The 22,298-nt window shown below is 38.0% G+C and overlaps 1 protein-coding gene across 3 annotated transcripts in view; it reads left to right on the forward strand.

Annotated features, from left to right (window-relative positions):
- Nucleotides 1–22,298, forward strand: part of arid1ab (AT-rich interactive domain 1Ab) — a 78,369-nt gene that overhangs the window by 39,737 nt on the left and 16,334 nt on the right. For all 3 annotated transcript variants that reach the window (XM_063011610.1, XM_063011618.1, XM_063011629.1), the window contains 8 exons: nt 2,026–2,520; nt 2,912–3,028; nt 16,466–16,694; nt 17,021–17,110; nt 18,230–18,397; nt 18,551–18,857; nt 19,007–19,146; nt 20,874–20,971. In XM_063011610.1, the coding sequence (XP_062867680.1) occupies nt 2,026–2,520; nt 2,912–3,028; nt 16,466–16,694; nt 17,021–17,110; nt 18,230–18,397; nt 18,551–18,857; nt 19,007–19,146; nt 20,874–20,971 (1,644 nt within the window). The remainder of the gene's footprint in view (nt 1–2,025; nt 2,521–2,911; nt 3,029–16,465; nt 16,695–17,020; nt 17,111–18,229; nt 18,398–18,550; nt 18,858–19,006; nt 19,147–20,873; nt 20,972–22,298) is intronic.

A 22,298-nucleotide genomic window follows, 5' to 3' on the forward strand; every position in this document is an offset into this window, starting at 1 on the left:
AACAGGCTTCGCCAGGGTCGACCAAAGAAGTTGAGTCCACGTGTTCGGCGTCATATCCAGAGGTTGGCTTTAAAAAATAGACACATGAGTGCTGCCAGCATTGCTGCAGAGGTTGAAGACGTGGGAGGTCAGCCTGTCAGTGCTCAGACCATACGCCGCACACTGCATCAACTCGGTCTGCATGGTCGTCATCCCAGAAGGAAGCTGACGCACAAGAAAGCCCGCAAACAGTTTGCTGAAGACAAGCAGTCCAAGAACATGGATTACTGGAATGCCCTGTGGTCTGACGAGACCAAGATAAACTTGTTTGGCTCAGATGGTGTCCAGCATGTGTGGCGGCGCCCTGGTGAGAAGTACCAAGACAACTGTATCTTGCCTACAGTCAAGCATGGTGGTGGTAGCATCATGGTCTTGGGCTGCATGAGTGTTGCTGGCACTGGGGAGCTGCAGTTCATTGAGGGAAACATGAATTCCAACATGTACTGTGACATTCTGAAACAGAGCATGATCCCCTCCCTTCAAAAACTGGGCCTCATGGCAGTTTTCCAACAGGATAACGACCCCAAACACAACCTCCAAGATGACAACTGCCTTGCTGAGGAAGCTGAAGGTAAAGGTGATGGACTAAACCCAATTGAGCACCTGTGGCGCATCCTCAAGTGGAAGGTGGAGGAGTTCAAGGTGTCTAACATCCACCAGCTCCGTGATGTCATCATGGAGGAGTGGAAGAGGATTCCAGTAGCAACCTGTGCAGCTCTGGTGAATTCCATGCCCAGGAGGGTTAAGGCAGTGCTGGATAATAATGGTGGTCACACAAAATATTGACACTTTGGGCACAATTTGGACATGTTCACTGTGGGGTGTACTCACTTATGTTGCCAGCTATTTAGACATTAATGGCTGTGTGTTGAGTTATTTTCAGAAGACAGTAAATCTACACTGCTATACAAGCTGTACACTGACTACTCTAAGTTATATCCAAGTTTCATGTCTATAGTGTTGTCCCATGAAAAGATATAATGAAATATTTGCAGAAATGTGAGGGGTGTACTCACTTTTGTGATACACTGTATATATATATATATATATATATATATATATATATATATATATATATATATATATATATATATATATATATATATATATATATATATATATATATATATATATATATATATATATATATATATATATATATATACTTCATGGAAGTTATATATATGGATTACCCAAAACCTTTTGACCTTTGTGTGAAGTAGTCTCCTTTTTTTTTTTTTTTTTTTTTTTTACTTCCATGCATGTGTATATAAAGTACACTTCTTGAAATGACCAGTAGTGTTCATCCACATTAGTTCAGTAGGAAGTCTAACTTTAAAATTTGTTTGATTGCTTTCATTTCAAGCACAGCGTTAGTGGTTATCTTACTTGGTTTAAACACAGTTGAAGAAGATATACTTTATTTGTCATATATGCATATACAATGAAATTCTTTCTTCGCATATCCCAGCTTGTTTGGAAGTGCATTCTTACTGTGTATGGGTTTGGATACTTGCAGTCTAGTCAAAGTGCCCATGCTAACTTATGCACGTATGCATTGTTTACCAGCAAAAGACATGGCACCAGGATGTACCACTAGACGACTCCATATGGCAACTTACAGAATTCAAAGTACCTGCTGGTATTGTCCTGGTACCAATCACCACAGGTCTCCATTAGATGTCTTGTGGTGACCATGTTTTGGTTGGTCAGATTTGTTTTGACAGCATTTTAGGCAGGTCATCTGTTTCTTTTTAAATACATGGTTGAGGTTGATTTTTATATTTTTTCCAAAACAATTCTCCACCATACTCATAAGTGAATTAATAGTGAAAGGGGCCTCTTTTATGTATAAACTGAATGTTTCTTGCATGTTATTAAATTAGAAATATTTAAAATATTGTAAATAGGGTTAGTATGTCACATATGTAAGTGGTAATATGTTACAATGATAACTATATGTCTTGTTTTTGGTTTGTAATGTAGATGAGTTATGGACAAGGCCCAGGAGCATATGGCCAGAATCAAGGAAATTACTATGGGCAGCAAGGACCTTCTCCTCCACAAGGAGGCCCCCAACAGACTTCTTACCCCCAGCACCCTTCCAGTGTCCCAGGCTCCCAGCACCCATACTCTCAACCTCCATCAGGTCCCTCTCATCCTCAGGGAGGGCCTTCTTTCCCACAGCAGCACCAGGGCCAATCGCCATATCCCCATTCTCCACATTCCCAAACTGGCCAGCAACCATACTCCCAGTCCCAGACTTCATCTCAGTCCCCGGGTACACCTCAGTCAGCCCAGGGTCCTCAGCAGCCTGGATATCTTCAGCCATCACCTGGTTCTGTGCAGTCTCCTCAGCAACAGCCTTCGCAGCAGCAGCAACCCAACACAGGACCACACCAGCCTTCATCCTACCCACAAACCCCACCAATGCAGCCTCAACAGCAGTCACCTTTTCAACGCTTTCCACCTCCACAGCAGGTAATGTAGAGTTGGTTAGCATGAGCAACAAAGCCACAACAAAATCCTTGGTGCAAGCTGAAAAAGTAGTGTATTATTTTTATTTCAGTTAATTCCATGTAGCTAGCCAATCAATGTTCTTTAGCTTAGCATGGCATACAATGACACACAAGCCATGTCCTAAATTGTTCTTTACTTTATAAACATTTTGTTTTAAACATGGCAAATTGTTTTTGTTGAGCGATTGAATGGAAGCATTGTCGAGAGATAAACTCAAGACTTATGTCTTGGCAGTGATGTCTTGGAGAGTGGACTAACATATTAGACCTCCATCACCTTATCACCTCATATTTTTCCTCCTTGCTGTTTCCCTTGTTTACTTTCTCTCTTGTTTTTTTCTGTCCCACCCAAGGAGCTATCCCAAGACTCCTTCACTTCCCAGACCTCTGGACCCCCTTCTAACCAACCTCTGGCTTCTAGTAAAAGTAGTACAGAGGATGGCATGCAGGGTCGACCTTCCAGCCTACCGGTAAGTTCCCTCAAACATGCAAACTTTTAAAACTTACATGCATTTAAAAGAGCACAGAATGCCATTAACTGAAGGTCAACTGTTAAATGACAAGCCTACAGCAACTTAAACAAATCATTGAATTTTGGCTTAGCAATGGTTTACTGAAGAAGCAAAAGCAACATAACAGCAAATTTGAAATGAATGCAACCTAGTTACATTTACGGCAGGTAACAGAGGTTAAGCCAAACATAATACAAGCTCTACGTAGTTTAACCAATTATCTAAATGCTATTTCTTGACAAACAAACAACATTAGCTAATATAACATGGTCAGTAAGGTCCTGCTATAACAGCACCTTGCTGCCATGTTTGATAAATTATCTACTTGCATGCATAATGTAGTCTGACCCTTATGGGTGAGTCAATATTTTACTCGATACCTGCTTTGTCTCCCTGCTTTGGACTTTTAATGTCATTGTTGTTCCCCAAACTCAAAACAGGTTAAGCTATCTGTTAGTGTGAAAGGTGCTTTGTATATGTAAGGACTTGCACTTCTGTTGGTTATGTGTGGTTGTTTGTTACCTGAAAAATGAAAGCAATCAAGCACAAAATGCACCTAAATTCAGAGGGTGCAAACAAGAAATGGTATTATTAATAAGAGATAAAATGAAAAGGGGGGGAAACATTTGAAAAAAAAGTCAGTGTGGTATCTGTGCCAGTGGGGGAAGCCATCTGGATGTGGTTCCCTCTTATTTATTTCTTGTACTTATTTATAGATTTATTCTTAGCAATGGCAGTGCAGGCCTTTTTACTCGGGAGAAACTTACCTTAACCACTAACAATCCTTTAATACAAAATTTAGCTCTCCTGTTGCTAAATTTTTTCTGATTGAACACAGAGGGAAAGCACCTCTGGCTGAACTTAATCCCATCTTGTCTGATATACCACAGAGCATCCATAACAAATTCACTTTTATCTTTTTTTTGTCTGTTGCACCCTAGTAGTTTAAAATCTTTTTGTCCTGTGTTGCAGACAATCATTGCAGGTTTGGGAAAACAGTTATCACAAAATTGAAAGCCCGTATTTGATATTGTACATATGTTAGCAGTGGATGTGGCTGAAACACCTATACTTATATTTTGGACACCCCTCCTAAATATTATGTGGCCATATAGTAAAAAGTCTTGGATCACACAGTGTTAACAAATTTCCTCCACATTTATCAATACCTTGATTTTTTTAATACAATTCTGGCTTTTTATGTACATTTATTTTACTATTTTGCATTGTTTTATTTTTTATTGCTTTCTAATTAGCTATTACATCTCTAACATGCTTCTTAAACCTATGACATTGAATAAGTGTGAGGTACTTATTCAACACAATTTCTGTTGTTGCAGCAATGTCTCTGGTTGATGGGTTTAGCTTTATCTAACTGAGGGGAATTAATTCTCTGACTAAAATAAATAACTAAGGTGATTAAGGTTAAATGATTAAGGTTTTACATTCAGGGTTACTATTATTTAATGAAAAAAAACTACTTGTTTCTACACACAATGTCCATTTTATCAGCTCCACTTATATTCACCATATAGAAGCACTTTGTAGTTCTACAATTACTGACTGTAATCCATCTGTTTCTCTGCATGCTTTGTTAGCCCCCTTTCATGCTGTTCTTCAATGGTCAGGACCACCACAGAGCAGGTATTATTTGGGTGGTGGATCCTTCTTGCAACTGCAGTGACACAGACATGGTGGTGGTGTGTTAGTGTGTGTTGTGCTGGTATGAGTGGATAAGAAACAGCAGCACTGATTGAGTTTTTAAACACCTCACTGTCACTGCTGGACTGAAAATAGTCCACCAACCAAAAATATCCAGTCAGTGACCACTGATGAAGGTCTAGAAGATGACCAACTCAAAGTGCAGCAATAGATAAGCAATCCTCTCTGACTTTACATCTACAAGGTGGACCAACTAGGTAAGAGTGTCTAATAGAGTGGACAGTGAGTGGACACGGTATTTAAAAACTCCAGCAGCACTGCTGTGTCTGATCAACTCATATTAGCACAACACACACTAACACACCACCACCATGTCAGTGTCAATGCAGTGCTGAGAATGATCCACCACCTGGCATAAACTGGCAAATGCATTCAACTTCTGGAGCACCTGCTTTTTTAAACAGTAAACCTTTATCCATAGATCATTATGATTTATACCTATTTTAAATTATTTTTAGTCCTCAAAATTAAAACATAAATCTAGTGAAACTTTGACTATACTGTATGTTTGTTTGCCTCTCAGACTGAGTAGTTTAACTGGTTTAACGTATGTAGAACTGTTAACAGTATGTAGAACAGGTCATAAACACAAGTAAAATGACCAAAGCTAGTTTGTCTTCAGAATGCATGTTCAAACAAAGAAAGCTGGTAGCTAGCAGATATTACAAGCTAGGACTACAAAAACAGAGATACAACAAGTACTGCAAGACTTTCTCATGACAACTAATTAGCAGAGTGTTCTATCTTTATACTACTTCATAACAGAAAATATTCTAATAATTTTTTAAAAATAAAAGTAAATGCAAAGTTAGTTAAAGTAAATAAACCAGTACAATTGATGGTGCCACAATGCTTTGTGTTTTAACAAAGAAATTGCATAAAGCAGAACTGCTTAGTTGATTTCAGAACATCTGTCAGGTTTGTGACAGTTTACAGCAGAGGTGTCAAACTCATTTTCACCGAGGGCCACATCGTCATTATTGTGGCCCTCAAAGGGCCGATTGTAACGTATCCTGCTGTGATTGCAGTCTGTTGTTTTTCTTGGAGGCTGAATTCTGCATTTATATTGTCCTCCTTTACCACAGACATGGCCTCATAACACGAGACACACCGTTTTCTCTTCCTGAAGCACAAACTTGTTTTCATTTTCATTACATTTCCTCCTTCTGCTTAATTTTCTTACTTATCTTCTTGCATATTTTGGGATTATGTGTAAATATTTCTTAACATTATCTACTGGCGGGATGTGTCACTTTACACTTTACTGCCCTCACTAATAGTTTATCCCCCTTTCTCAGCTAGACAGACAGACACAGACAGACAGCTCTCTTCAGAATACAGTCGGTTTTATTTGCTTCCCAGCTGTGTGATACACTGTGTGCATCAAAATAAAGTAAACATACAAACAATAAAAACAATAAAGAACCTAATACAGTACAAGCACACAGCTGTAGTCAAGTGTTACATCTGGTACAATATGAGATTTAACCAAACGTAAAATAACGCTAACGAGTTAGCATTTTGTGTAAAGATACTAATTGCTATAGTAACGGTAACAATAGTATTTAATTACAGTAAATTTGTAACTAAAACGCTGTGATATACTCACTACACATTTACAAACAACTGAGAATATAAACGTCACTACTTACAGACGATGCTTTGGTATTATACTGCAAGATATTTATCTGTATTTATTTATTATTGTTTACATTACTGACTACGCTACCCCGCGTTCTTTTGCCGTAAAAGTCACATGGCTTCTAGCGAAGGTCAAAGTTAGTTGCCATGACTACGATGTCAACGGTTGCCACTTAAAGGCGCAGGAGCGCATTACACTAGTACCCATTACAACAATCGTACAGTCGTTTAAGCTCTCGCGGGCTACATGAAATGACGTGGCGGGCCGGATGTGGCCCGCGGGCCGTGAGTTTGACACCCCTGGTTTACAGCATAGAGATTCATCCATCCATACACAGGTGATCCATAAAATACACACCAGATCTGTGTATCACAGTTCTATGAGAAGTACATCATTATGTAATGAAGGACTCGGTATACTGTGTCTTCCACTCCGGTTGCATTGTGGTCCAGCTGTTATACCATACTGAATCAAATCATTTTGCTTTGAATAGTGATAAATAAATGGTCTGTGGGTCTTATATGTTTTGTGACTTAATGTTTCCTTTTCTATATTTCCAACTTTTTTGTTCACAAATGTAGCTCTAATTTTGTCTCCTTAAATGTATTTGTAATCAGTTTTTCACCCAACTGGTCATTTTTGTATTAAGCACTTTCAGTGAAGGTCACATGCTGAACACACTCATTTAAGTTGTGCTCTCTTTTCTGTTTAAATCAAATTGAAAGAGGTAGATAAAGGCAGAAGAAAAAGTTTACATATACCCTAATTAACTTGTCAACTTTTGCAATATCATCGAATAATCAGTTAACTTGAAATTAGCAATTTATGAACTCTAAAGATCTTTGAATAAAAACAGCTAGGCAACAAAGACCTCGTGAATAAAGCATTAATTAATGGATAGACTAAACTTATTTTGGTTAGGGGTTGAGCAAGTGTTGCTAGTGGGTGGGAGAAGGACTGGAGGGAAAGATACTGGTCTAGAAGCTCAGCCAGACTTGGTCTGACTTGTTTTCACATTTAATCATTCAAGGACCACCCACGTCTCTCCCTTGATTTTAGCATCTTAGAATGCCTGCCAAATACACCAGTAATGCCAGAATTCTACCTGCTCTCTGCCTTCATTTGTCACTTCCACTTTCTTTCTTACTTATCTGTCTAGCTTTTTGGTCTCTTAAAGTGTAAGTTGATTTTCCTACCCAGCCACTCTACTCTTCTCAGCCTTGTTTTGTGAGCCTGTATTATTGCAGTATTCAGAGTCTGGGGCTTGTTTCCTGTTGCTATTCTGGGGCCTATGCTTCCTGTGCATCTGCATGCTGTATTCATGTTCAGGGGCCCACTTGCTCACTCTGTAGCACTCTGGTATTTTAGCGCTTTTTCCTTGTATAATTGGAATGTTAACGAGTAAATAAGCTCTTGTAATTGAGGATTTTGTAAATTTAGTTTGAATAAAAGTGATTTATGTTTCTGTCTCTGTCCTTGTTCATTATTTCCTCTTGCACTGGTGCCTACACACAGTCTCCTATGCCCCTCCTTTTTCTGCTAGCTAGCTCAGCTGACAGCTGACCAAGATTGTGCCTTACTGTAGAACTGACTTATTTTCCTTCCCTTTTTTCTTTTAAGGTTTATCATATAAATGGTACTTTTCTCTTAATTTCAATCAACTAATCATATTTTTTCTTGGCCCACTTTTCTATTTCATTAAGGTTTTTTGTTTACCCTGTTTTAGCCTGATAGAAGAAAATGACACACACAGCCTTCATTTCATAGCTGTGTGCATGCATACTCCAGCCCCACACTCTGATCTATGAGGGATGTTTTTTGAAGAGTGGAGACCAGGCAGATTCCATTTTTCTTAAGCCACTGCCCAACTCCCAGTACACTCTTTCCTCCTTTCTTTTTTTTTTTAGTTCTCTTAGTTTGATCCTACCCCTCTTCCTTCATATCTCCTCCGTTATATTTTCTCTCTATCTTGGACCAGGTGATGCTGCTGGTTGCCACATTGAGGCATCTGCAGTACATGCTTGTTTTTTGTCACTAGGCCCACACACATTTACTCATTTCCTTTAATAGCATAAACACTGGAGCAGAGCATCGGAAGTCATTCTTGATGCTCTTTTTAATTGTTTTAATCACCATGTTCGTTGATTAAAGATGTTTACATGTTTTTTATTTTATTCCAAATACATTCAGCATAAGTATGCACTAGTTGTAATGCAGAAGCCCCCCCATATAATTAACTTGTCTAATAAATAACAATACTGTGATAATACCCACAAAACTACCTTGCCAGTCATTCAGTATATTGCTGTATTTACATCATCAATCATTAAAGGTGCTTTAGTAATAAAGAAATATAGTTGCATCTACATATACAGCAGTGCTGTGTCAGCCCACAGTATTCTGTCCATGTTCCTATAGTACTAAATCTGCATAGAAACAATAATGGCTGCTGTTTGAGGCAAAGGCCTCTCCCCCTTTTACCAGCTTTCATTCGTTCTCACTGTGTGAAATGGGAGTGCCCCCTTATGGTCAAGTTTTACCCTGCAAAGCTTTAGCTAGGGGTCCAAACTCAATGGTTGCTCTATGTTAAGCATCTTCGCCTTCCTGAATTTAAAGAATGAGTTCCCTTTCACCTTTTGTATTTTTTTTTTAAATATAATGTGTACTTGATTTAGAAAGCTACATTTGTAGTGCAGCTTTACCCATTTAGACTGGAAATGTAAGTTGTCGCAAACACATTTGTTTCTATCACGGTTTGTTTGTAACAAAATAACAGTATAGGTCTAGCTATTGGCCAATGCACAATACAAATCTGATATAGGTATTTGTGACTGAGGTTTTTTTTTCTGTAGTCTCTTTTTTAAACAGACATTGTCAGGGAGAGGGAGGTGAACAAAAGACATAAAAATTAATCATTTAAGGAGCTAGTCTGAAAATTGTAACCCATCATTCTCTGTTACAATGTTCATGTTCAAGTATAACAGACTAAAACATAAACAATACTGAATAAAAAAATTGTTTAGTGTAGGTAAACAATCCTTAAACTAGGATACTAAGATAGTACCATTTCTTGAGAAGTAAAAAAAGTACAAAGACCCGCGTCTTCTGTCTTAAATTGTATTACTTGTGGCCCGCCAGCACAGTCAAACAGAAAAAAAATTGTCGTCGCTGTCTGATTAAAAACACTTTTAGCGGTTTTCACTTTTTTTACATGTGTTGATTGTGGGTATAAATCTCTGTCTGTCCATAGCAGCGAATATCAAAATGATTAATGAAAAGATGAATTAAATCACGCAATCTCTTTAACGAGTACCTCCATTGGCTGCTAGACCTGTCCATCAAAACGCATATCTCAGCCTCCTTCCCCTCCGCTACTGTTTGAGAAAGAAGCGAAACTCGTTTGCTCTCTACAGTTTATTCAGATTATTCAATCACATGGTTGTAAACATGATTTATATTTGTGATGTCTGTAGTTTTTAAAAACACATTTATATCTGATATTTATATGGACTAAGCGTTTACACGGACTGTATTAATTAACACAATTGAACTTTTTTATAGCAGTAAATAACATGATTTACAAAGTAAAGATATTGTCTGGTAACTTGAATGTTTCAGGTATTTACAGGTATTTAATGGTAATTTAGAACAGTATTTTCCAGTCTTGTTTCTGCACATTACAGTATTGAAAGGTTTTCTTAATAGATCTATGAAATAATCCTATCTGTGTTTTGATGTTTTATTGATGCATTATATTAGATCAAAATATTTTGAAAAGCATGATTTCTTAGTTAGCCAGATAACTTAAGCACAGTGTCAAGGATTGTTCAATATGAACATCTTTTTTCTCTTTTGTCTTATGGTTCTGTATGCCAGGAAATACTCCAAAGGTAGCCATGCATTGTTATAGTTTAAACACAAACCATGTTTGGCACCTGAATGTTTACATTTGGTTGTTGTTCGCTGTGTGAAAATAAAATGATTAAATAACAGCGTATTACAACCCCTGGCAAAAATTATGGAATCACCACTCTTGGAAGATGTTCTGTCAATTGTTTAATTTTGTAGAAAAAAAATAAATCACAGACATGCCACAAAACTATCATTTTTCAAAATGTCAACCTTCTGGCATTAAGAAACAATAAAAAAAAGAAACAAATATAATAGTTGTGGTCAGTCACAATTGCTTTTTTTAGATCAAGTAGAGGAAAAAAATATGGAATCACTCAAATCTGAGGAAAAAATTATGGAATCACTCTGTAATTTGCAGTTTAAAAACAAAACATCTGCAGCAGATTAGATTTGCTAATTATTCTTCAGTTTAAAAAGAGTGCTTACACCTCGGAGAGCTGTTGCACAAAGCAGATTGTCATGAATCATGGTTCCAACACAAGATATGTCAGTTGAAACAAATGAGAGGATTATAAAACTCCTTCAAGAAGATAAATCATTGTGGAATGTCGCAAAAGATGTTGGTTGTTCCCAGTAAGCTGTGTTTAAAATCTGGACCAAGTACAAACAAAATGGGAAGGTTGTAAAAGGGAAGCACTGGTAGACCAAGTAAGACATCAAAGCATCAAGATAGAAAACTTAAAGCAATATGTCTTGAAAACAGAAAATGCACAACAAAACAAATGAGAAACAAGTGGCCGGAAAGTGGAGTCAATGTCTGTGACTGAATTGTAAGAAATCACCTAAAAGAAATGGGATTTACATACAGAAAAGCCAAACAAAAGCCATCATTAACACCTAAAAAGAAAAGAACAAGGTTAAAGTAGGCTAAAGAAAAGCAATCGTGGACTGTGGGTGACTGGATAAAAGTGATCTTCAGTGATGAATCGCGAATCTGCATTGGGCAAGGTGATGATGCTGGAACTTTTGTTTGGTGTCTGTCCAATGAAATTTATGAAGATAACTGCCTAAAGAAAACATGTTAATTTCCACAGTTGTTGATGATATGGGCCTGCATGTCGGGTAAAGGCACAGGGGAGATGGTCTTCAATAAATGCCAAAGTCCACATAAAAATTTTGGACACTTTTCTTATTCCATCAGTTGAAAGGATGTTTGGTGATGATGACTTCATTTTTCAAGATGATAATGCATCTTGCCATAGGGCAAAGGACGTGAAAACTTTCCTTCAAGAAAACATATAATGTCAATGGCATGGCCTGCAAATAGTCCGGATCTCAATCCATTTGAAAATCTCTGGTGGAAATTGAAGAAAATGGTCAATGACAAGGTTCCAACCTGCAAAGCTGATCTGGCAACAGCAAGAGACAGTTGAAGGCAGATTGATGAAGAATACTGTTTGTCATTAGTTAACTCCATGCCTCAGAGAGTTTAAACCATTATAAAAGCCAGAGGTGGTGCAACAAAGTAATAATGGTGCAGTGTTTTCTAATGATTCCATAATTTTTTCCTCAGATTTGAGTGATTCCATATTTTTTTCCTCTACTTGATCTAAAAAAAAAGCAATTGTGACTGACCACAACTATTATATTTGTTTCTTTTTTTATTGTTTCTTAATGCCAGAGGGTTGACAGTTTGAGAAATGATAGTTTTGTGGCATGTCTGTGATTAATTTTTTTTCTACAAAATTAAACAATTGACAGAACATCTTCCAAGAGTGGTGATTCCATAATTTTTGCCAGGGGTTGTATATGCATTTGTTTATTTTTTTTATATTTTTTCCCCTCTTTTTCTCCCCAATTTTTCTCCCCCAGTCTAGTCGTGTCCAATTACCTTGAATGCGTCCTCTATACTGATTCGACCCTTCACCGCTGACTGAGGACGCCTCTCAACTGACTTGCACCCCCTCCGGTATGCAATCAGTACAGATAGTGCATTTTTCATCTGCACAAGTTGAGTTCATACACTTGACGGGCACTGTGTATGGAGAGCCACACCCCCATCAGCATTATTCCTCAGCCCTGTGCAGGCGCCATCCGTCAGCCAGCAGGGGCCACAGTTGCACCAGTTATGAGGACCTATGATCCAACTTTCTTACCCTCTAACCCTGAACAACAGTCAATCATTCATACAGCCGCCCAGCCTAGTCGGAAAGTCAGAGCTGAGCTTCGATACAATGTATTCGATACCCCAACTCTGGTGAGCTAGCGTACTTTACTGCTGCGCCACCTAGGCCTGCATATTTTATTGTTTAAAATAATGTCAACAGGGACTGTTGGCCTTCGGGCACTTTCACATTATTAAATCTGGCCCTCCTAGAAAAAAGTTTGGACACCACTGGTGTAGACAGATGTATGTATTTTTTAGTCTTATGGGAAAATCCTGGAAATGTGTTCTTTAAGAACTATTACGGCTGCATTAAGGTGTTCTGAATCCTCTGTTAACCCTGGAATTCATCATCCACAGCAATTAAATAAGTAATACAGTTTTCTGTTTCTTCTAGGCTAAATAATGGGTAAATGAGTGAAAATTAATGCTGTGTTTTACAGTCGTCCAAGGTACACTGTTTCATTACAGATAAAGTGTGAATGTGTCAGGAGGCAAAAAAGAAAGACTCTCAGGCCGGCAGCTGTATTTTTGCACCGTGACCTCAGCATGCTCAGTCAACGATTCCTCTTTACTGATGTGTCAATGCACGTGGAGCCTCTGCACTGTTGCCAAGACAACCTCAGAGATGTGTGTGTGGTGTTTTCATCTTGTCAACACTTTTGCTTTCAGCTAAGGGGTGAATAGGCGGGCAAGCAGAAGTGGAACAGCCACCAAAGAGAGTGAATTATATTATTATATATAACAAATTAACTGAAGTTGGCCAGAGAAAACATGAATATATATTAGGTTAATACTGTCTGCAATGAAATAAGTCAAAGTAAATTACTGAATTCTTTTAAATTTGGTTGATTGATTGATTGATTTGATTTGGGTTTGTACATGTAGTAGGTGAACTGGAGATACAAAAATGCTCATGATGGTGTTTTGATATTGAACTTGAACTGATAAAACTTTACACTATAAGTTTGACTGTTAGTGGGTAAAAAAAAAAACATTTGCATCCTTAGTCTAAAGCCTAATTTGTTTGGTACTTGTAATAACTACAACAATGCTTATCTTAATTCCTCCTTTTGACTGTACAGATCCTTTTATACACTTAACTTTATTTTTGTGCCATAAAATATCTTTGTGAACAGGAGTTAGATGCATTGTGGATGCTTTGTTTTTAATCACACATAGTGAAGTTATAAGGCTGGGTAACAGTGCTAGCCTGCTTGTGCTTTGTCTGTGTGAGGTGTGACTGTTTAATTTCAAAAGACACTAAAATGGAATGGCTGCCATACACATAGTAATGCTGATTTAACTTCAGAAACAATAGACCTTTCTGATGTGCACTCTGTGTTGTGGATAAAATTTTTACCCATTAGTTTACCCTTTATTACTCCTAATGATGAATTGAATGTGAAATTTCTTGTTCACAAAAGTGTTTAGACCTTTTGCTGTGGCTCTTCAAATTGTGGTCAGGTGCATTGTTTTTGTTTAAATTATCCTTTAGATTTGTCTAGAACTCAGTTGGAGTCTGTGGTAATTTAAAAATAATTTTTTGGACAGTGTGTGTAATGATAAATGCTGTGCTTAATTGGGCTACCTAGTTTACATGGACATAGGGGAAAAAACATTTAAAAAAAACATTTGTTCCTACATTTATTATTATTATTAGGCATTGTAAATTCGATCATGGTTTGGTTTAGGAGAAATAATTTACGAAATGTTCTTTATACAGAACGTATTCACAGATCTTTTTATCATAGGTTTTTAACACTGAACTGACGATGATTTATAGACAAAACTCTATTGATAATGCTAAAATGACTATTAAATGTAATTGTTTCTACAGTAGATCTTTGTGTTTTGTTGACCCTTTGCGATGCAAAGTCATTTTCAACTCTGTCACGGAGAACTCAGTGTCTGTTTTCCCAGAAAACAAGCAGATATATGAACTTATCTGACCACAGAACATGTTTTCACTGTTATTCAATTCAAGTTGAAAATGACTTTGACCTGGATAACTCAGCGGTGTTTCTGCATAGAATGTATGGTTTCCTCTTTGCGTAATGAAGCGTCAGCTTGTATTTCCTAATGCAACAGTAGGTAAGTAAGTAAAATTTATTTATAAAGCACATTTAAAATGACAGTCAACCAAAGTGCTGTACAATACAAACATAAAATACCAAGCAATTTAAGAAACTAAAACATAAATAAATACTTAACAAGATTGCACAACACTTAAGGATTAAATGACAATTTAAAAAAGTGTGTTTTCAGTCTTGATTTAAAGACTGTAAGAGAGGGAGCAGACCTAATATTTAGTGGAAGGCTACTCCATAGCTTTGGAGCAGCAACTGAGAAGGCACGATCACCCTTCAGCTTCAGTCGTGACCGAGGAACAGCCAGCAGTAACTGGTCTGAAGATCTCAGAGAGCTAGATCCCGAGTAAGAGCTAAGTAACTCTGAAATATATGATGGAACTTGCCCATGTAATGCCTTAAAAACAAACAAAATAATTTTAAATTGGATCCTTCAGGAAACAGGAAGCCAGTAAAGTGATGCCAGAACCTGGGTAATGTGACAGTCCAACAGTGGACAGTCCAACAGTGGACAGCTTTTTGGAGTGTGTTGAAGATTTAAAAAAATACTGTTAAGTTGATCAGTGAAGGCATTGGAGATTGTTTACTTTGTCTACTTTGGTCAGTTAAATAAAAGTTTTAAATAAAAATGTAAGAGAATCAACCAATCATTGATTCAAAGATATTATTGCATTTTACAAAATGTTCTAACTTTTCTGGAAATGAGGTTTGTATATGTGGCAGTCAGAGCTGGGACCTGAATCAGAATTCTTCTCTTGTATCTGTCTTTGGGCCTTCTCATTCAGATCAAAATTCAAAAATAGTAGTGGGCAACATTTAAGTGCATAACCACCAGCTTTGGGGCTGTTGCCAGCTTGCTAGTGTAAGATTTCAATGGGAATACTTGGCCACTGTATACACTGTGTGTGTCTGTTTCTCCTTCATTTCACTATGCTTGTTTTAAACTTTAAAGCATGAACATAACTGTTTATAAAAAAATATGTAAATGTTTTTATGACATGTCTCTGTGCATTATTATTTAATATCCAACCTCAGTACTTTGTGGGTCATCTTTTCGCCTTGATGTCCTTTAAAAAGTGCCAACAAGCCTCTGACAGCTCACTTATGAAATCTTTGCTTATTCTTTTTGTGCATGATGCATGCCACTCTTGTCTAAGATAAGCCTGCAGAATTGGGGGTATTTGCCAAGAGAACTAAATGTTTTTTTTCTTTAGACTCAAAATTCTGTCAATTAAACATTACTGAGTTTCCTAATTTTAACAAAATGATCACAATAGATATGCTGTTAGTATATATTAAAGCTCTTCCTGACAACATTAGTGTAGTTATTATACAATGATGAGCAGAGTTTTACCTTTTACTGGGATCTGATGCAAGATGTTTTTATTTTAAAAAAGTACTATTATTCCTGTTTTTTCCAGTTATTATAGACTTGGTTTTTTGATCTTATTTACATTAAGGTGCAATTTGTTAATTAGCTATCCTTATCAAAACATTAGAGAAAATATTTAACCAAGATGAAGTAAAAACAATAATCAAAATTCTGAAATCACATTTAAAACATATATCTTAGAACATCACAACAATTTATGAGCAAGATCCTTAACCCTTACAGCTCTAGGTGATGGCTTACCCTAGCTTCCACACAAGCTTGGATATGTGGACATTTGTTGTACTATGCATGCGTATATGTAGGAATGACAAAAGCATTCTGGAAACAACTCTGGGATGAGACAGCAATACCTTGATAGATCATGATTGAAATAATAACTGATCCTGCCATGAAATAACTGTTGAGCAAGCATGGTGTCAAATTGAACCTGATGAAACAACAATTTGATTCATAGTTGCCATTTAGGCTCTTTTTAAGATTACCTACATTGCCTATATTAATTACACACCTCTTTATGTTTTCTCTGTTTTAGGACTTGGGCTCCATTGATGACCTGCCCACGGGCACAGAGGGTGCATTGAGTCCAGGGGTCAGCACATCTGGTGTCTCCAGCAGCCAGGGCGAGCAGAGCAACCCTGCTCAGTCACCTTTCTCCCCACACACTTCTCCTCACATGTCAAGTATACAAGGGCCTTCCCCCTCACCTGTGGGTTCGCCTGCCAGTACCACTACTTCTCGCACTGGACCAGTTTCACCTGCCGGTAGGCACCTACTGGAGTGGAAAGATACAAATCCTCCAGGGTCTGTTATTACATTTGTTTGCTTGGCAGCTGCATTTATCCATTTAGCCATGCAGATTTATCAGAACTAATGTCTTTTAATGACACTGGTAAAAGTGGTGCTACACTATCTTTGCTTTGGTTTCTGGATTATATGGACATTTGGGTTTAAGTTAAGGTTCTACTAAAGGAAAAAAAAACTATACCACTGGGTACTGCTTTGTAAATTTTACAGTCCAGTGGAATGCTTCATTTTAGCCAAAAAAAAAAGGCTTTTAACTGAGTCTAAATTTTTATGGTGTCTTTAGGAAATCAGATGCCTCCTAGACCTTCCAGTGTTCAATCCGATGGAATCCTACATGCTTCCATGAACCAGTCAGCCACAGGCCAGGACAGAGGTGAGGCTTCTTCTCTAAACAAAACAACAACCTCAAATCAGAAAAGGTTGGGACAGTGTGGTAAATGCAAAAACACAGTGTTTCTTAGATTGACTCTTATTTTACTGCTGACAGTAAGAACCCAAGATATTTCATGTTTTGTTTGGTCAGCATTTTATTTCAACATCCATTCTTACAATTCTGGCCTACAACAAATTTCAAAAAAGATGGGAAGGGGCTAATTTAGAGCTAATAATGTTAATAATAATAAATAAAAAAAACCCCTCAATGACAGGTTAAGTTAACAGGTCAGTGTAGTCCTGATTTAGAACAAAAGCAGTTATGTAAAAGGCTAAGTTTTTGTTGACAAATTGAAGACCCTCTGACCATCTTTGCCCCCCAAATTATTGAAATGTGTAAAAAAAAAAGATGAGAAGGGATTTGCATATTTTCCCTCTAAAGTGTATAATACCATTATACAATGTAAAATTTTAATGAAATTTCAGTGCGTAAAGGGCAAGGGCGCAAGTCTAAGCTAAATACGTGGGATCTTTGATCAAATAAAACTGCATGAAAAACAGCATCATATAACCACATGGGCAAGGTATTACTTTGGCAAACCTTTGTTAAGCACTAAAATTCTGAATGACATTTACAAATGCCACTTAAAACTGTACTGTGCAAAAAAGAAGCTTTTAGTTAACCAAGTCCAGAAGCCCCATCAAGTTCTCTGGGGTCTGAGGCTTTTAGTATATTAGATCTTTTTTTTTATTTTTATTTTTATTTTTTTTTATATAAACTAAATGGATGCGGTAAGCTTCTGACCAAAGACAAAAAAAACCTTAACGTGTGCCAAGGAAATGTTCACACCATTACACCACCACAAACCTGAACTGTTGACACTTGGCATAATTTCCTGAGTTAATACTGTTGATGCCAAATTCTGAACCTAGTATTTGCTTTTTATTTTATATTATTCATACCATAGGGTTGTAAACCTGTACCCATGGTAGTCTCTGATTTTTTTTCTTGTCTGGCAAAGGTTGAACCTATGTGATCTACTGTTGTACCAAAACTGTCTCATTGTGCAACATATTGTGTTCTGAAATGCTTTTCTGCCCTCCTTGTTTTCCTTTGTAGCCTTCATGCGGAACCCACAGATGCCTTCATATGGCTCTCCTCAGCCTGCCTCTTCTTTATCCCCACGTCATTCATCTGGAGGCCAAATTCATCCTGGGATGGGCCCATACAATCACAACAACAGTTTGGCCAATTATGGACCTCAAGGAGGACAGTATGGCCCGCAAGGTAATACACAAACCTTTAACACAATGCTGTATTGCTTATGCCCAAAAACCATGAAATTGTAAATGGAGTTTAAGGAAACAACTTCTCAATTACATGTCTCTCTTTATCCTGACCACAATTGCTCTACCTTCACATCTAATGCTTTTTTTACAGGTTATCCAAGGCAGCAAGGTTATGGTGGCATGCCTGGTACTAACTACCATGGTGGACCAGGCATGGGTGGCTCCATGAATCCCATGGCAGGACAGGGAGGAGGGGGTGCATATGGGGGGATGCCCCCTGGACGCATGGGTCCAGGTCAGATAGGCGCAAGGCCTTACAGTCCTGCCATGAGCCCCAACATGGGAGGCGTGCCTACTCAGGTGGCCTCAGGAATGTGCCCTCCGCCTGGCATGAACAGAAAACCCCAGGATCCGGCACTGGCAGGAATGTCTCATGGCCCATCCAACTCAATACACAGGTAAGATACTTGAGCCATCATACAGAGCTGTATAAACACATTAAACAGAAATATTAATAATTTTTGTATATACAAACACTCGTTTTTTTAAGTATGATTTGATTCTAACTTATCTCTTAACAACACTTTCATGCTTTGTTTTTTCCTAGGCCATCTGGTTATCCCAACACAGCCCAGGGCATGATGGGAGCTGGGTCTCCTTATGCTCCGCCCATGAACAGCATGCAGGGAATGATGAACCAGGCAGGGCCATATGCTATGGGTGGCAATATGGCCAACAACTCAGCAGGTTAGTGGCAAATCTTTACCACATTTCACAAAGTAAATTGTGACTGCTTTTTCATAGGTGTGGAGAATTTAACTAACTATATAAAGTAGAAAACTTTTTTTCTCTCACATCTTAAGTGAGCTAGCTTACTGCTTCACAATGATGTGAAACTGTCAGCTCAACATGCAGAATTTAAATGCAGTAGTGTACATTGAATGTATCGAGTGTGTGCTTTCTACTTATTTCTTAGAAGATCTGAAGTTGTTTTGGGGGGAATTTACAAGATGCTTCCTTAGTGGTCTCAGACTTTTTGCAGCCACTGTATATGTAATGTGAGACTTTTAAAGTTAGTGAATACTTCACTTTCACATGACCTAAACTCATCAAGCATTCTTGGAGCACTTACAGACAGAAAAAGTCCATGACACAAACCCCTTGTTTATATAGTATATTGCTTTAATACACTATGGGTGTGTTTGAAAACCTAGGGAGCTCTCTACATAGACAGCATTTTACGTCATCCTGTGTGCGCTACCGAGAAGTAGGCGCTAGATGCCTTAATATACTGTCTACTAAGGTATCTTAAAATTTTAACAGTATTTTGACTCAAGAACGAGTGAGCATCCGATGCTTCCTTAGCGGTGGAGGCAATCCCAGCATTCATTGCGGCACAACTTTTCTCACAGAAAAATAAAAAAACATGGTGGACGGTGCGGAGAACCGAACAGAGTTATTTTCAAATGTAAATAAATGATTATTTTGATGATTATAGCTTGTACAAGTATCTTTATTTGCAAGTTCGGGCTTGTCAGGGACAGTTTAACCATTTTTGGTACACGGAGGGAGATGTTATTTGCGTTGTCACCTCATCCCATTGGTGTGAATGGCATGATGCTAACTGTGTTAGCTTAGTAAGCGAAACCTGATGTTATCGCTGCCTATGTAGCGCGTTCGAATAATCTGCCTTATGAGTCGATGACTTATTAGAATCCTCTTTACTTAGGCAGCTGCCTATGTAGGCAGTAAGACAGCAAGGCAGCTCGCTAGGTTTTCGAACACACCCTATATCTTTTGTTCTTCTCATTATAAAAAAACATTTCCGTTACTTCCATAAATCTTTAATGAGTTAATAGGAGTTTTCATGGTTATCTTTTGTGAAATATTTGTCTTGGCTCATGCCAAGCATCGTTTGAGAATGAACTGGTATATTGGATTTTCCTCACTCTTTATTCAGCACGTTTTGTGTGTGGTGACTTTTGGTCTGCCTGATCAGAGTTTGAATACAAATGATCCAGTTTTGGTAATACAATTTAAAGTGCAATGCATTCTTCCTTAGAAACATTTGGCTTTCTTTACTTTGAAGAACTATTTTTGACTTGTGACTTTTGACTTGACTAGTTAAATCCAAAGCCACATTTCCCACTGTCACAGTGTTACTTAGTATGAAATTTTCTTCTGAAGTTCTAATAAGTAAACAATGAATGCAAATGTGTTGACTCATACATTCTTGCACACATCCAATCACATATCTGACCAAAAGAATACACACTGTAAACTGGACATTTGTTTTGTGTTCTGCGTCAACTGTCACTGCTTATAAACAGTGAAGAGTATTACCTGAATATTTACTAGTGGAAATTAATTTTCATGTCTTAATTATTATAGAATAGTTTGTGTGATGTGTGTGCATAGTTAGGTTGCTTTGTGCAAATACTCAAGGCAAGCAAAAGCCTTTATCTCTGTTTCAGGTATGGTTCCTAGCCCAGAGTTTGGCATGGAAAAGCTTAACCAAAATCAGAAGATAAATAACAAAGCAGATGGGACTCCAAAGACTGCATCAAAAAAGGTGAGAAACTGTGGATGTTTGATTGTATATTTATATACACTGCCTGGCCAAAAAAAAAGGTCACACACTCTAATATTTCGTTGGACCGCCTTTAGCTTTGATTACGGCATGCATTCGCTGTGGCATCGTTTCCACAAGCTTCTGCAATGTCACAACATTTATTTCTGTTTAAAGTTGCATAAATTTTTCCCCAAGATCTTGTATTAATGCTGGGAGATTTGGACCACTGCGCAAAGTCTTCTCCAGCACATCCCAAAGTTTCTCAATAGGGTTCAGGTCTGGACTCTGTGGTGGCCAATCCATGTGTGAAAATGATGTCTCATGCTCCCTGAACCACTCTTTCTCAATTTGAGCCCGATGAATCCTGGCATTGTCATCTTGGAATATGCCCGTGCCATCAGGGAAGAAAAAATCCATTGGTGGAATAACCTGGTCGTTCAGTATATTCAGGTAGTCAGCTGACCTCATTCTTTGGGCACATAACGTTGCTGAACCTAGACCTGACCAACTGCAGCAACTCCAGATCATAGCACTGCCCCCACAGGCTTGTACGGTAGGCACTAGGCATGATGGGTGCATCACTTCAGCCGCCTCTCTTCTTACCCTGATGTGCCCATCACTCTGGAACAGGGTAAATCTGGACTCATCAGACCACATGACCTTCTTTCATTGCTCCAGAGTCCAATCTTTATGCTCCCTAGCAAATTGAAGCCGTTTTTGCCGGTTAGCCTCACTGACAAGTGGTTTTCTTAAGGCTACACAGCTGTTTAGTCCCAATCCCTTGAGTTCCCTTCGCATTGTGCGTGTGGAAATGCTCTTACTTTCACTATTAAACATATCCCTGAGTTCTACTGTAGTTTTTCTACCATTTGATTTCACCAAACGTTTAAGTGATCGCCGATCACAATCATTCCAGATTTTTTTCCGACCACATTCCTTTCTCGAAGATGATGTTTCCCCACTGTCCTTCCACTTTTTAATAATGCGTTGGACAGTTCTTAACCCGATTTTAGTAGTTTCAGCAATCTCCTTAGATGTTTTCTCTGCTTGATGCATGCCAATAATTTGACCCTTCTGAAACAGATTAACATCTTTACCACGACCACAGGATGTGTCTTTCGACATGGTTGTTTAACAAATGAGAAGCTACTCACTGCATCAGTTAGGGTTAAATAACTTGTCAGCTGAAACATAATCACCCATGCAGTAATTATCGAATGGGAGACTTTTACCTATTTGCTTAGTTAAATCCAGGTGGTGACCTTTTTTTTGGCATGGCAGTGTATATTCTGTAAACTGAGGCTTGTTGACCCTGTCTGACCCTATC

This window comes from Trichomycterus rosablanca, chromosome 2 (genome assembly GCF_030014385.1).
Source record: "Trichomycterus rosablanca isolate fTriRos1 chromosome 2, fTriRos1.hap1, whole genome shotgun sequence".
Classification (NCBI taxonomy): Eukaryota; Metazoa; Chordata; class Actinopteri; order Siluriformes; family Trichomycteridae; genus Trichomycterus; species Trichomycterus rosablanca.